Source organism: Penicillium subrubescens (genome assembly GCF_028828155.1).
Source record: "Penicillium subrubescens strain IBT 31985 chromosome Unknown utg000006l_segment0_segment0, whole genome shotgun sequence".
In the NCBI taxonomy this organism is placed as follows: Eukaryota; Fungi; Ascomycota; class Eurotiomycetes; order Eurotiales; family Aspergillaceae; genus Penicillium; species Penicillium subrubescens.
The window spans coordinates 2,772,385-2,786,819 of NW_026643156.1; the positions used below are offsets into that span (position 1 = coordinate 2,772,385).

The 14,435-nt window shown below is 51.1% G+C and overlaps 7 protein-coding genes across 7 annotated transcripts; 3 read left to right on the top strand and 4 right to left on the bottom strand.

The window, feature by feature from the left end:
- Positions 1 to 183: 183 nt before the first annotated feature.
- Positions 184 to 1,596, bottom strand: pdx1 (uncharacterized protein). Its single transcript, XM_057155461.1, has 2 exons — positions 1,293 to 1,596; positions 184 to 1,155 (listed from the first exon to the last, which is right to left on the bottom strand). Exons 1-2 carry the CDS (start codon positions 1,369 to 1,371, stop codon positions 356 to 358), a joined length of 879 nt encoding a protein of 292 aa, XP_057006591.1. The 5' UTR covers positions 1,372 to 1,596; the 3' UTR covers positions 184 to 355.
- A 263-nt stretch (positions 1,597 to 1,859) lies between these two features.
- N7473_009523 (uncharacterized protein) lies at positions 1,860 to 2,756 on the top strand (the record flags this gene model as incomplete). The annotated part of the gene is made up of 1 exon (XM_057155462.1): positions 1,860 to 2,756. One exon carries the CDS (start codon positions 1,860 to 1,862, stop codon positions 2,754 to 2,756), a length of 897 nt encoding a protein of 298 aa, XP_057006592.1.
- Positions 2,757 to 3,233: 477 nt separating this feature from the next.
- Positions 3,234 to 5,421, bottom strand: N7473_009524 (iron-containing redox enzyme family protein; the record flags this gene model as incomplete). Its single annotated transcript, XM_057155463.1, has 3 exons — positions 3,234 to 4,047; positions 4,140 to 5,229; positions 5,298 to 5,421. 3 exons carry the CDS (start codon positions 5,419 to 5,421, stop codon positions 3,234 to 3,236), a joined length of 2,028 nt encoding a protein of 675 aa, XP_057006593.1.
- A 760-nt stretch (positions 5,422 to 6,181) lies between these two features.
- N7473_009525 (FAD-dependent oxidoreductase) lies at positions 6,182 to 7,507 on the bottom strand (the record flags this gene model as incomplete). Its single annotated transcript, XM_057155464.1, has 1 exon — positions 6,182 to 7,507. The coding sequence occupies one exon, from the start codon at positions 7,505 to 7,507 to the stop codon at positions 6,182 to 6,184; it is 1,326 nt and encodes a 441-aa protein (XP_057006594.1).
- An 853-nt stretch (positions 7,508 to 8,360) lies between these two features.
- N7473_009526 (MFS transporter) lies at positions 8,361 to 9,745 on the top strand (the record flags this gene model as incomplete). Its single annotated transcript, XM_057155465.1, has 2 exons — positions 8,361 to 9,167; positions 9,233 to 9,745. The coding sequence occupies 2 exons, from the start codon at positions 8,361 to 8,363 to the stop codon at positions 9,743 to 9,745; spliced, it is 1,320 nt and encodes a 439-aa protein (XP_057006595.1).
- Positions 9,746 to 11,390: 1,645 nt separating this feature from the next.
- Positions 11,391 to 12,707, top strand: N7473_009527 (tyrosyl-trna synthetase; the record flags this gene model as incomplete). Its single annotated transcript, XM_057155466.1, has 4 exons — positions 11,391 to 11,532; positions 11,591 to 11,652; positions 11,713 to 12,063; positions 12,126 to 12,707. 4 exons carry the CDS (start codon positions 11,391 to 11,393, stop codon positions 12,705 to 12,707), a joined length of 1,137 nt encoding a protein of 378 aa, XP_057006596.1.
- Positions 12,708 to 12,751: 44 nt separating this feature from the next.
- On the bottom strand, positions 12,752 to 13,525 carry N7473_009528 (pyridoxamine 5'-phosphate oxidase family protein; the record flags this gene model as incomplete). Its single annotated transcript, XM_057155467.1, has 1 exon — positions 12,752 to 13,525. One exon carries the CDS (start codon positions 13,523 to 13,525, stop codon positions 12,752 to 12,754), a length of 774 nt encoding a protein of 257 aa, XP_057006597.1.
- Between the last annotated feature and the right edge of the window lie 910 nt (positions 13,526 to 14,435).

Here is a 14,435-nt window from a genome sequence, read left to right on the forward strand (position 1 = left end):
CCTTGGCGCGGAGGCATATATATCAGATCTTGTCTGGACCTACAACGTACAAGGTGATCGAAGCACTACCTAGCTACCTCCACCAGCGAGCAGACGTAGGGATTAACAGAATCGCCGTAATACGTCTCATGGAAAAAAGTAAGCTCCGTTCTAAAATTACAATCACTCGGCACTGGCATGAGTGTTTATCGAGCCAATCAAGGCGGTATCGGATTATCTATGCTACACTAAATACAGAGAGGCCTTGAATTCCACCAACAGAGTGTGGAGATAACATGAGTGGACAAAGGGAAACTTGAAAGAAAAACAGGAGCTCCAAGACATTGGGGGAGATTTATAACAAGAAATGACAATTTTAAAGCACTAGCCTGGCAGGCTCGACCTGCAGGAGAGTCTTGATGCGCTCAAGGAATGTCTTGGCACGGAGCTCCTCACCCACGGGGACCGTCAAGCTGAACACATTCTGGGCAGCACCAGCATCCACAGCAGAGACTGGAGAAGCAACAGTCTTCTTGCCGGGCTTGGCGCTCAGGAAGTCGATGATATCCTCGACCACAGGCTCGGGCTGGCGGGCCTCGGAAGCCTCGAAAGCGTTCAGCTCGGGAATGTAGTCGCCGCGGGATGTGTTGACAGGCTCGGCACCGAGGAGCTCATCGAACAACTCATCCGAAGAGGGCTGCTCGCCCTTCGAACGAGGGAGGGCGTCATTCGCAAGGTCCGTGGCAATGGCCAAGAAGCGGGACAGAGGAACCGTCACGCCCAAGCTCTCCTGAATCTTCTTCTGTGCGGACAGGACGGCAGATAAGGAGATGGAAATGGCGATTGAGGACATGGGCGGCGTCTGAGCGTTAACCTCTTTCTTCTCCTCCGCGGCCGGCGCGGCAGGCTTCGGGGCCGGTGCCGCGATCTTAATGTTGCTCAGGTCCAGGTGCATGAGCTTAGCCAGCGTCGAGGCCTGGTTGGCCGGATATTCAGCAGCGATCTTGCCAAGGTAGGCAAGCACGTCACCCTTCAAAAGACGGCCCTTGGGGCCGGAGGCAGGGATCTTGGAAACTTCCGACTCGGGGATGTTCTTCTCGTGCAGGAGCTGGATGACGGAGGGGTAGAGGGGGTAGGCGGGGTTCTGAGTTTGAGGAGCGGAGGAGGATTGAAGGCCTGGTAGACATTGGAAGTCAGCATTGTGTTCGTATGAAGTTGTTCAGGCCGCTGGTTCTTGAGGAATTGGCTCCGATAATGCCGGCCTTGCTTTCTTATAACCATTTATTTCGTTAAATGTCACCGGAAAAACTCACGTCGAGAGGCACGGAGCACCTTGGGCTGCCGGCGGGCGAACATCGCCGGTACCTGGCTAACAGGAAGTCGAACTGCCATTTTGTATGAATGTATGTGGTTGCGCCGGAGGAGAAGATGTAGATGTTGGGGCTGGCGGAGGTATTCAAGCGATGTCCGCAAATCTCCGAAAGAGCTGAATTCTCGGCAGAATCAAACACGAGTGACGAAGAGCCCACCACCGCGTCAAGCCGCGCTGATTCCGGAAGTATAGATAATCGAGTTGCGCGTGAATTGAGCGAACTGAAGAGAGAATGCTGGTTGGCGTTGAGGGCGTTGGGAGCTTTCACCGGCGGCCGGGACGGGAACATTTTTCTGCCGCAGCGGCTGTTTTCGATCTGGCGGCGCTTTCCGAGGAGAACAACTGTCGAGGCGCCGGAGATTTGGTAAGTTATTCTTCTCTGCTGAGCCATTGGTGCTCTCTGATCGCTTCAATTGAATCGCTTTTACTCGATTCATCATTCCAATATGGGGTCACCTTCCAGATCGCCTTGCTAACCCTGGGTGTGGACAGAGCTTGCGCAATAACCATGTCCGCCAGACCATCTACACTCCGAATAATTTGGCATCGCTGCCCTGGTGCCTGTACTGGGACCCCAGTACGCTCCAGCTTCCAGACATACACCTCCTCCTCAACATGGCGGTCCTTTGCTTCGAGACCTCCCCGATCTTCGCCTGTTCCTAAACCTCAAAGACGCTCCGCACCCTCAAGTTCTCAATACGCCGACTTGCCCAAGAATCTGCAACCAAAGGCAGGAGGACTTGGAAGGTTATTCAGCAGAGTCGCTCACGAAGGAGATGTCACACTATTCCAAGCACACTCGCAGCGCAGCTATTACTTCAGTGCCTACGGTCTGTCGGCATTCTGCTTCGCCTATGCGGTCTACAACTCCAACGCCGTTTTCCGAGACCCCGTCACCGTCCTGCCTATGTGGCAACAAGCGCTCTTTGGCGGTATCTGTGTATCGATGAGTGTAATGGGTACTCTCTTCCTTGTTAGGACTGGTAACATGATCCGAAGCATCAAGGCGGTCCACTCTCAAGGCCAACCCCGTGTCCGCTTCCAGGTTCGGGGGCTGGTGCCATTCAGGAAGTATGAGTTTGAGGTTGCGCCATCCCAGGTTCATATCTCTAAGAAGCTCGTAGTATCGCCAGAGTCTGTGGCGCGCTTCGAGAATGATAGCAGGAAGCTCATTGGAGGGTCAAACGAGCCGAAACCGAGCTTCTTCAAAGCCCCCGTCGCGAGATTGAGCCATGGAGTCTGGAGGATCTTCTTGTCCGTGCGACAGATTTTCACCAGCGAGGACTTTATCCTCATCAAGATTGATGGTCGTAAAGGTACTTTCCGCATGGACTCGAATGGCGCTGTCGATCGGGACTTCCTCCTCCTGGGCAACCCAGTGAGGATGAGAGGCAAGAATGCTTGAGTTTACTCCGGCATTGGACTTGAATCCTAGGCCTTACGAGGTTCGTTTGTGCTGCCGATATCTATCATGTCTACCCACTATTGTCTGTACAACACTACTTTGTAACATCAATCAGAAAGCGATTTCCTTCTGATAAGCAACAATACCATACCTCTAAATAATAGTGAGGTAGCATGACCATGTATTTCAAATATATTCATTTACACATCAAAGTGCCTTACTAGACTCACTAGCCTTGATATCTCGGCCTGGCATTATTTGTTGAAACCTAGCACTCTAGTCTCGCGACTAATGTCCTGTCTATATTCACTAGGGTCTCCCCATTTTTAACCACTATTTCCATCCTTCCCTCCTCCTGCATCCCTGGCGGAGCTGCTGGGATTGCCGTCAAATGCGAATAGTTGAGCCTCTTTGTCCTAGCATCTCACGCACTCAAAAAATTCCCACTTGCGCCCTTTTGTGGCTCAAGCAAAGGTTTTACCCGTGTAAATTTATCAATCGACAAATTCCTACCACAGCCTTTTCGCCCAACTCGAGGCCCCGCTGATACTCAAGCCCTGATGGTGCCGTGCGTCTCTCATCCTCTGCGCACAGCTTGAATGCCTGTCGCTCGGTCCAGACGATGCTTCTCAAGACCTCCCGATCTGCAGGTGGCAGGAGCGTGGACCTCAAGACAGCTCCATGTAAGGTCGAAAATGCCGATGCCAGCCCTAGTAGCAAGGCCCGGTTCTTATTCGGACGCATTGAGAGGTGCAGGAGAGCCACGGAAAGCTCACATGGCCACCACTCGAGCACCTCCTTGAGAGACGTGGGCTGTTGCAGTCCGGCCTGTTCGACCATGTGCAGACCCATCTCGATGAGTCCCACCGTGGATGTCTTGCTGGCTTCGTCCATGCCAGCTACGCCCGCGCCAACGGATGCGAATCCATTGTATGTTCTGAGCACGCGGACCATGGCCGATATTGTTGGGTTCGCCGTCTTTGAGGGTACTGCCATGAAGGCTTCCAGGACACATTGGTGAGTGAACCAAAGTGGAAGAAGTTGAGGTAGAATCGTGCTAGCGTCAGACCGGGGCGTTATCAAATCGTAGTTTGCTGCGTGGATGAAGTCGAGACTTTCGAAGCCTTCCGGGGTGAACACAGGGTAGTGTATACGTATGTCCTTGCTCGCGGGTGGAAGTGGAGGAAGGTCGTCGAGGAGCTCGAGATATGCTTGGGGGCTATGGTTACTCAGATTGTCAATCCAGCGCCGGACAAGTTCGACTTCGGCAGCAGTGAATGACCCGAACATCCTGCCCCCCAAGCCAGCTCGTGTGTTAAGCGGCTGTTCGCACTATCCCCTGCACGCACCCATGGTTTCAACCGAGCCAGAGCTGCAAGAAACCTCTTTTGACTCTCGATCGAGGCGAAGTTCTTAGGAACCAGCCACTGACTCAGTGTCTGGCCATCGATTTTGATTAGGCTGGGGCAATGAATATTTCCCGCTGTCAGCGCTTTGGCTTTGAAGACTTCGGCAAGCTCTTGGTTCCACTCATTGCCAGAGGTTGTGGAGGTTCCGAATTCAGGACAAGAAAGCGCACTCGATAGGCAATAGCCAGCTTGAACTCGCCTCCAGGCTCTTTCAGCCGCCTCAGCCCCCTCTGTCGATTCAATGTGCCTGAGGAACTTTGCGACACTGTTGACAGCCATGGCAGTATGTCCTGAATGGGAATTATCGATGCTGATGTGAAGGAAAAAGTAGTAGCCACTCATCCCCACCTCCTCCAGCTCCTTGGCAGCCTTCATGGTTTCGAGTGTAAGCAACTCGAAGTGCATGTTGAATCCGAGGATTTCAGGAAGGTAATCGTGAGGGAAGAGAGACATGAGGAGTTGTGAAACGGCAGCTTTCCACACCAAGGTATTGACCATACCATGCCGTGGGTCGATGAAGTCTGCCGAGTCTGGTGGAGGAAGACAGACTCCTGCCTCCTGAACAAGCCGGCTATACAAATGAACATGGTGCATTTCCAGACTCCCATCACCATACTCCTCGATCATGACCTGCCACGCATCTTTGGTAACATGGCGTTCGGCATAAGGCGTGCTGACCCGGTGTATATGACCAACCCAAGCTCCATCGACGAGCTTGAGTGGTGCCCTTTGCTTGATCCAGTCATAGGATTCTTCGCGAGTTTGGAATAGCTCTCGCATTCCACCACCCCCTCTTCTAGTAATGTATTGTTCCCACTGTGTGGCGACCTGCTCATCCTGGTTCTTAATAAAAGCCTGTAGCGAGCGTAGGCTATAGCTGCCCAGAGATAGAATAGAATCAGGTCTTTGACGTTCCCAGGATAGCCCCTCGGCCAATAACGAAAGCAACATGTCCTGTGCCAGTGGGAGAAAATCTGGATGATCCTCCAAGTTATGCAATTTGTGATACATTCTCATGTATGCTAGACGCTCCTCATCGGCTGGATTCCTGGGTGTCGTTGGCACTGGTGAAAGTCTTTAGCGATCATGGTTACCCTTAGGTAGCTTGGGGTCAAAATATTAAGACACATACGAGCAGTCTTCACATCCCTCGGTAAACATGCTGAATTGGAAGATTTTCTCCGATTTGCGTAGCTAAGGAACGAAAGAACCGCAGCACAGAGGCCCAAGGCTACAAGAACGACGTACGGATACATTCTTGCCGTCCAAGTAACTTGACAGAGGGAAGTCAAGTTGAGATATTCGGACCGGAAAAGTGAATGATCACCGAGATTGATAGTGGGTAGGCTGCATAGGAGAAAAAAAAGCAGTAGTCAATCTTGCAAAAGTAGAAAAGTGGCCAGCAGCACAATTGGCCAAGGCCAGGGATTCTGCCTAGAAAACTTTTAGCCACCACTTTAAGAATCAAAAAGACCACCTCGGAATTTAATTACTTGCGGTCTACCTTCCTACTGGGTGATCTAATTTCTTATTTGCATAGACTAATGTCACAGGGAAAGACCTAGGGATTGCACCCTCCCAATTGCGGCAGATATAGACTTTTGGCCCCAATGGGTTTTATCCCGTGCTACCCTGACTCTTGGATTTTGTTTCCCGGGCTGCGCTAAGATTTCCCGGCGTTGACTTTGGCTGATATCCTCAGGATGCATGTATCGAGCTACGGCAATCCCCGGCCTCCCCGTTCGGTGGGGATCTTTCCCTCATGGGCCGCGCGGCGTGGGTGAGACTACGATTATTATTTGCTTGTATAGAATGTTGATAAGATAATTGTTCTTCAAGATCCATGAGAGGAGTGATAGGTCTATTTTGAATGAAATGCACAATTGTAGTTGAGTCCTTCAAGGGCATCAACGCTAGGTAAAGACAGCCAGAACCAAAAATCAGAATCTTTTATTGAATCGCAAAGAACATAAAGGCACCTCCCAATCAGCTTCGTATCTATTATCCATTTTGCCGTTACAACTTTGCCCGGATCTCGAATCCCTCGCTCGAACTCATTTCCGTGGCCTCTGAAAGAAGCAGGGGCACAATCTCCTCTACCTCCTCTAGCATCATAGGAGACGGTGGGAGATCTAGCAAAGCTTCCTCAACCAACGCGGCGACATCTCCAGCACAGCCAAAGGAGAGAGACCATCCAGCACCACCTTGGCCGTAGCTGTGGACAATGCGGCTGGGAGTGGAGGCATTTTTCTGAGCACGCAACTCCCGCTCAACGCGAACATTGCGCTGGCGGAAAGGCCGTAGCCCTTGTGCAAGTGGATAGTCCGGGTCGAGTCGGGCCTTTTTGAGATCCGGGAGGAAAGCCTCGCAACGTGCTCTCATTCGCTTTAGGATGGGCGAGTCCAGGGTCAGGTTCAGCTGATCTTCGTGAGATTCAGCAATGCCTCCAATGAGCAAGATGTTGTCATTGCGAGGGACGAGGAAGACAATCTCGCTCGAATCATGGACAGCATCAGCTGTGATGGTCAAAGCTGCGTCGAGTTTAGGGAAGTCGCTACCATCGTTCACAACTCTGATGAGACCACCACGGATGGGATAGCATGATTTGTCCCCAGCCAACTCGGTGCCAGCCAGACCCGTGCAGTTGATGATCACGTCGGCGCCAAACTCTGCTAGTAGGCTTTCTTCCTGGTCTAACAAGTCTCCGACAATCGTACGGGTAACGAGCTTTGCGCCCTTTGCAACAACGAGATCCTTGAGGAAATTCATAGAGACATCTGTGTCGATGATTGGGGCGAGATGCTCATATGCGTCGACAGCACCATAGATGGGGTTGACACGCCGCTCATCCATGATGGCTGGGTCCCGTCTGAAGCCACGGACACCGCTTGAAATGATTTCCAGCATCTTGGACATTTGTGCGGGATCCTCCTCAATAGGAACAGGGAAGAAGAAGTCTGCACACTTCATGCGGACTCCAGCGAGCTCAGAAAGAGTCCTCGAGGCCGCAATGGCATCCCAGATATGGTACGCCACCATGCACCATCGCTTGGAGTTTTGAAGAGAGATAGCGTCCGTGTGTTGGCCACAGACAGCTGGAGGGAACTCCCACAAAGCGCCAGCGATCTGCGAGGTGAGACGTTGAGAGGTTCCGTAGGAAGCCCATTCCTTGGCCAGGATCGTGACATGGTAACCTTTGTCTAGAAGAGTCCAGGCTGTAACCAAGCCCGTCACACCTCCGCCGATGATGAGAGCACTCGGTGAAAGGTCGGTTGGTTCACGTAGTGGTGTAGGAAAAGGAGTTAAATCCCTCCAGAAGACAAGGTTCTCCTGCTTCGGCATTTTGATATAATGATGGTGCCCAACACAAGAGTTGACCTCGAGCCGTGAGCGTGAATATATTCCCGGATTATAAGAAAAAAGATATTTGCTTTCTCAGCACCTTTCTTTCTCCGGGCTGGACTGGCCTTAAGCTGCTTTTAAATCACCACCTGTCGTTCTCACCATCCTTCATCAGACTTCGTTTCGACGGGCCATGACTTCCCCATCGACAATTCTGCACTCTATAGACACAAATCGTTGACTTCGGGCAATATCCCATCCTGGTTAGCTCCATCTTTTGGCCCGCTTGAATTACTACAAGAGCTGCGGAGCCTCGTGTCCGGACGCTTGGCTCGGCTTTCTCGTCGGGCCTAATTAGTCGCCATATTTGGCTTCGTCGAGTCTCTATTCACATGTTGATGAGGCAATTTCTTGTGTCAGATTAGGCGGCATTCCTATCCATGTCTATATTCCACATGAATAAGCCGCGTACTAGCGCGTACACAGTAAAATACCGACGAAATATAGCTATTTACTGCCTTTTTGTAAGGTTACATGCTGGCGGGCCGTGGCTGCGGGCTGACTACGGTTTAGCCTGTTAGGCATCCAGGAACGATCGGAAAGTGGGGCATGAGGCTAACCATAAACCCGACAAGTGAGCTTGATTCGTTGTCAATTGCGAGCTTACGGAAAATCATTCTCTCCTAGAGCTGTCCCCGATACGGAATAGGAGCTGCGCCATGGGTGCTGATCAGTCACCTCGGTTAATTCAGTCATCTCAGCGGCAACAGGGTATGATTTCTCATCTCTACTAAACTCATCTTCCTCTTCCTGACCTCCGCCACCCAGAACATCGTTATTTGTTTCATTTTTTATGGTCATGGGGGCTTCATCAGCAGAGCAGAGTTCTTGTCAGAGTACAGAGAAGAGTCAACAAGATGCCAGCGAAGACAATAATGCCAGCGCCAGCGTGATCGCTGTGTCGCCGTTTCCACCGCCCCCCGATGGTGGCGGCCTGGCGTGGACTCAAGTCTTCATGGGCCACTTGGTGCTGATCAATGGCTGGGGCTACCTTAGCTCATTTGGCCTCTTTCAGTCTTACTATACGTCCACCTTCTCGGAGACACCCTCGGCCATCAGTTGGATTGGCTCTATTCAGATCTTCCTGGTGTACCTCATCGGGACATTCTCTGGGAGGGCACTCGATGCTGGCAAATACCACTTCACCGTCCGGCTCGGATGCTTCCTGCAAGTACTGGGCATCTTCATGTCGTCGATCTCGACCCAGTACTGGCAGCTATTCTTGGCGCAGGGAGTTTGTAAAGGAATTGGAGATGGTCTTGTTTTTTGCCCTACAGTTTCTCTGGTCGCAACCTATTTCTCAAAGAAGCGATCTTTGGCTATGGCCTGCACGGCATCAGGGGGTGCAACAGGAGGTATTATCTTTCCATTGATTGCCCGACAATGCCTTGGGCCTCTGGGCTTTGGATGGACGGTCAGGATCATGGGGTTCGTCGTCCTGTTCAACTCGATCCTGATCACCATTCTGGCCCGTGTTCGGCTTCCTCCTCGAAAGACTGGCCCCATCTTTGAATGGGCTGCTTTCCGAGAGCCCTCGTATAGTCTGTTCTGCGTAGGCATGTTCTTCAACCTATGGGCTGTCTATTTTGCATATTTCTATGTAAGTACCACTACCAACCGTGGCACGGTCCTCTAAATGACCCAGCAATGCTAACATCTAATCAGATCAGCTCATTTGCCAAGTCGGTCATCCATATTGACTCAGCCACATCACTCACGCTCCTCTTAACTATGAACGCCATTGGTATCCCCGGCCGACTTGCTTGTGGTCTCACTGCAGATCGTCTACTTGGCCCAGTCAACACACTCATTCCTGTCGCATTCTGTGCAGGCATTCTATTCTACAGCTGGGCAGCCATTACCACTGAGACTGGCTTGTATGTATTCTGCGTCATTTACGGCTTCTTTGGTGCTGGTATTCAAAGCCTATTCCCCGCAGCATGCGCCAGCTTAACTAGCGATCTGACAAAGATGGGCACGCGGACCGGCATGTGTTTCTCCATGGTGTCTGTGGCGTGCTTGACCGGTGCTCCAATTGCAGGCGCTTTGATCCAGAGGCACAATGGAGGATACTTGTTTGCTCAAGTCTTTGGAGGGTCAGCGCTGATAGGCGGCAGCTTGACACTCGTGGCCGCCAGGGTTTCCAAGAATGGCTGGTCTTTCAGCACAAAAATGTAATGCCTGCCGAATTCAAAGCGGGACACAGATAGAAAGGACGTGCATTGGCTGATTCCGATTCAACCATACGATTCACACAGTCATAGAACGGGCCTCCAAGCTTCCCTGCCGAAGCTAGCAGGACGCCTAAACGCCGCGTGTTTACAATATCGCCCGCGTGATTAATAATAGAAAAGACACATCTGCATTAGCTGCGAACAGAGCCTTTACAGATTACACTGCCGCAGATCGGTCATCATTTGACAATACATTGTTTCTAATAGCTGAAGCCAAAGATAGTATAATTAATTCAATTCTTTTTCTCCCTGAGTAAGCCCTTCTCTTTTCGCTATTCCGGTGACGCCAAGTTCTTTCATCGGAGAATTTCAGCTGCATATGATGAGGCGTTACCTCCGTAAAGTGCGGTGTAGGATCTGCAGCAAGAATTCAAAATGAGCAGTGAAAACTGTGTATGACTACAGCCTCGGTACTGCGTACAAACTTGTCATGCAGCTGAACAGTGAGACAGCATTCTTCAACCATGAGCTAAATTAGCCAAGGACCCGCCTCCAAGGCCACCATGAGAACCCAGGAGACTCCGCAATAAATTGCGATATACGCTAGCAAACCTTGTCATGAAGAAAACGTGGATCTCACGCAGCCCCATACACTAGACGCTAGCCTCGCTGAAGATTATTATGTGTTAGTATTACGCCATCAACAGAGATCTCTCGCATGGTTAATTGGTTCATGTTGGTCCGGTGTAGATTTTTCAGTAAGCGGGCTATAACACCCTGCAAAGAGAAAGGCCAGGTCGACGATTCTAGGCATCCAGATGTAGAAAATGGTTACATCCTGACCTTCAAGATTTCCCTTGTGGATGAACTACAGTGGGGTTCCATAAGTTTGAAACCCCGACCACTTTCCAAGAACATCTTAGCAGTGGCTAGTTGAACTATCGACCAAAGAAATGGTACATGTGCCATCGAAAATCTTCCAAATCAGGGTACTTTAAGCGTGTCTACTTCTTCCGTTTCTCTAGTTTCTAATGCCAAGTATAGAACATGAAACGTAGATTTTCAGAACCGTTGGTGGCCTTTTTGCGGACAAGGCTCCGGAGGCAAAGAGGTTACTTCTCAGCCGTCTCAGAAATCCGCTGCATTTGTTCTGTTCGTTTGCTGATTGCCTGGATAGATGAGCCATTTCTAGTTGAGTCTTACGTGGCCTATATTCTCCGTAGACCTAGATTTTATTCAGCAGCTAAGTAAGCTACTAAAGAGGCTAAATGGCGTATATGGCACTATTCAGCCGTATATGCAGTCATCATGGGGCTCTGCCAAACTAAGTTGGTCGCAGCGCCTCACAATAAGCTATCATTTGATGGACTTTTCCGCGGATTCGAGCTGTGGGCACCTACCCCTGTTCATGAACGTAATATAACCAACGCTCGGTATAACGTAGTATCCGACCCACAGAAAAGGTATGGAAACGAAGGATCTATTGTTCACACTCACAGGACTCCACTAGGGACTCTAATGCCTAAGGGTGCTTAGAGTCCGTTGATAGTCTTGAAGCTTCATGCCATTGTTTTAAGGAAGAGGATTTTCCTATTGCAGACTACAATTTAGATCAAAGTTACGAGAAAATCCCCTCACTATCTCAAAATATGGTCACCACGGAGGAGAAGTGGAATTTCATTACTCGTCGGCAATCCTTCCTCGAAGATGCCGACGCGGAATCTCTCAAACAGCTGCTGGAAGTAAAGCCCAAGCTGAAGTTAGCCTGGGAGACTACCCCAACTGGAAAGCGTATGTCCCCTTTGAACTGACGGAGAATTGTATGCTGGTACTGACTATTGTTCAATAGCCCATGTGGGATACTTTGTGCCAATTGCCAAGCTGCTTGACTTTGTGAGAGCTGGGCTCGATGTCTGTCTACCACACACATATTCATGACCCTTGACGAACCTTTGACTGACGATTGTCTAGGTCACTGTGTACTATCTTGATGTTTACGGTTTCCTTGTCAACTATATCCATTCCATGGAAACCGTGGCCTATCGACAACGGTATTACCACTTCCTGGTCACTGCCATCCTGAAGGCCCTCGGCGTATCGCCATCTCAAGTGAACTTCGTGGCTGAGTCCAGCATTGCCTACGAAAAGAACTTCGTGGTCGATGTCCAGAAACTCTGCGCTATCATGAAGCAACAGGACGCGCGGGATACTTCGGCCGAAGTCTCAGAGACGGAGCAGATTAGTCCTTTACTCTGCTCCATCCACCAGTCACTCTCGGAGCCGTACCTGGATCTGGATATCCAGTATGGTGGCGAGGATCAGGTTCGTACAATACCATCTCTTTTCTTCTGACGGTATTACCAACTAACAGTTCCGCGGATAAGACGGGTCTCTTTGAGCACGCTAAGAAGTTCATCCCCATGCTGGGGTATCGTCGCCGGGAGCATCTGATGAATGTCATGGTTGCGGGCCTCGATGGGCTGAAAATGTCCTCTTCCAAGCCTGCGGAAACAAAAATTGAGTTTCTCGACGATCCGGACACCGTTCGTGACAAGATCTCTCGGGCCGCTTGCCCGGAGCGACAAGTTACTGGAAACGGTGTCTTGGGGCTGCTTCGAGACGTTTTGATTCCTATTAGTGAGCAGCGCGTGGAAAGATTGCAAGGGAAAGTGGGCCTTAACGTGGATGAAAATTCCATTTCCCAGCTGGACCAGCGTCCTTTTTGCAGTGCTGGGTCCCCTAGCGGTACGGTTTTTACAACCTACGCTGACAACGGAGAGGAGCAGAACTTTGCATCGTATGAGGCTGTTGAAGTCGCATACCTAGCAGGCCAGGTTGCGCCAGTTGCTTTGAAGAGAGCGGTGGTAGAGTCGTTCAATGCTCTCTTGGCTCCTATTCGCGCCGCGTATGCGGAAAATGAAGAATGGCAAGAGGTGGATAGATTGGCGTACCCTGATGGAAACTAAGTATATTTGCAATCTTTGAAAAAGACTCTCTAGTAACTAGCTCACTATTTACCCTTATCAATGGCATCCCGAGCATAAGACTCGTTCTCTGAATTATGATCCTGTCGCCACTGAGCGACATACTCCGGGACCTGAGCCACTTTGTTGGTAGCGCTGGGAACAGGTGCTCCCACGGCATTCCAGACGGGCAGGGTTCCTGTCCACACTTTCGCCGTAACCTCGTCATTCTGAAGGTCTTTCCGGTCATCAGATGGCCCACCAACATTAATCTTGGCGCTAGCAGTGACGACGTGAACCTTCAGCACAGATGTGCTCAGATTCTCGGCGCGGGTGGGAGGAACGCGGGAATTGTCCCAGCACCCCGGAACCAAGCCATCGGTAATAAGACGCAGAGCATAGTCCTTTTCGGCTTCATCCGTGACGATACTGGCATCGCCGTGCAGCACTGCACTACGGTAATTGCAGCTGTTGTTGAAGGGCGTCAGCGACAGCTTGATTCCGTCCAGCAGCGTTGCGGCGATGCACACGGGGATGCCATCCGGGCCGTGATTGCCAGCAATGCGCATGACCCGCGAGGCACTGTGGCCGTGGAGGTATACGTCGAGGGCACCGTCGGAAGGGCCCTCAAAGGAGCCCATGTATCCAATCATGGGCAGGATGGTAGGGTAGATGTCATCCTGCTGAGCGGCTGGTAGAAAGGACACGTGGAGGATAGGTGAGGCATTCACAATTTGGTGGACGGTCTCGAAGTCATACTTGGCCCGCTCGCGATGGCGGCGGACAGTGTTGCGTGCGTGCAGGGGATAGGATCCTTCCATGGTGCAGATGAATAAAAATACTCGGTGACAGTCTTGGGAAAGCTGATGTTTCGGGTGGCAACGGGGAATGAACGAGGAGGAATGAGGTTTAGCCTCAGCTTGTCGTGGTAAAAGGTGGGAATTTTATACGTGGGGAAATTGTTGACCGCGTTGGTTCTGTTGTCGGGAATGAGCGATGGTCAATTGGCTTACACCCGACCTATTCTCGTGCCTGCGGAGACATACTCTACTGATGACCCGGGCGAGAGAGTCGCTTGTGTGCTGAAACCAACTAATCGGCCGAGTTGCCTGCAGTCGTCGAGTCCGTGACCGAAAGAGTGTTGTTTCTCATGTTGGTCCCCAAGCGATTGTTCATTGTTGAAACCCGCATCTACAAACCCCACCAAAGTGGGGAGGCGGGTTAAACCTTGAGAGAGTCGAGTGGGTCAGGCCGTTGTATCTGTCCTGGAGCAAGTCAACCGAGGCGATCACCAACGAGGGGCGAAGAGTCAGCAAGATTTCGGTAGGCTCCCAATGGCCGAGAGAGGAGAGCCTCGTGCAGGGAATACTGAGGCTGAGTGGATCCACTTCGACCATGCGGGATGGTGCTGTGAAGTTGATCTGGAAATTTGGATTATGGTGTGATTTGAAGTGGATCTGCGGGCGGGTAAAACTGTAAAAGGGGGCGGTGGTGGACTTGTGGTGGAGGTTATAGCCGCATAAGCATATCTGGCAGCCAACCCAATCATCACCGAGACTCGGATGGGCCCGCCAGTTGCCAGCGGAGCGCGGCGACGGAGAGCGCCGGCGCTAATGAAAGTGGCCCCAGCGCCGCTCGTAGATCGTAACAAAAATAAAATAAAAAACAGATTCAAAACTAAGTGATTGAACTAGTGCAGTCAGAGTTGCATTCGGGACAGCCCAAAGTTCT

What these genes read in the sequence shown, in the direction of transcription:
- pdx1 (XM_057155461.1), bottom strand. Translation starts at nt 1,371, where the DNA reads ATGGCAGTTCGACTTCCTGTTAGCCAGGTACCGGCGATGTTCGCCCGC. An exon ending in GGTGCTCCGTGCCTCTCGAC is followed by an intron (nt 1,156 to 1,292) that starts GTGAGTTTTTCC and finishes AATGTCTACCAG; the next exon opens with GCCTTCAATCCTCCTCCGCT.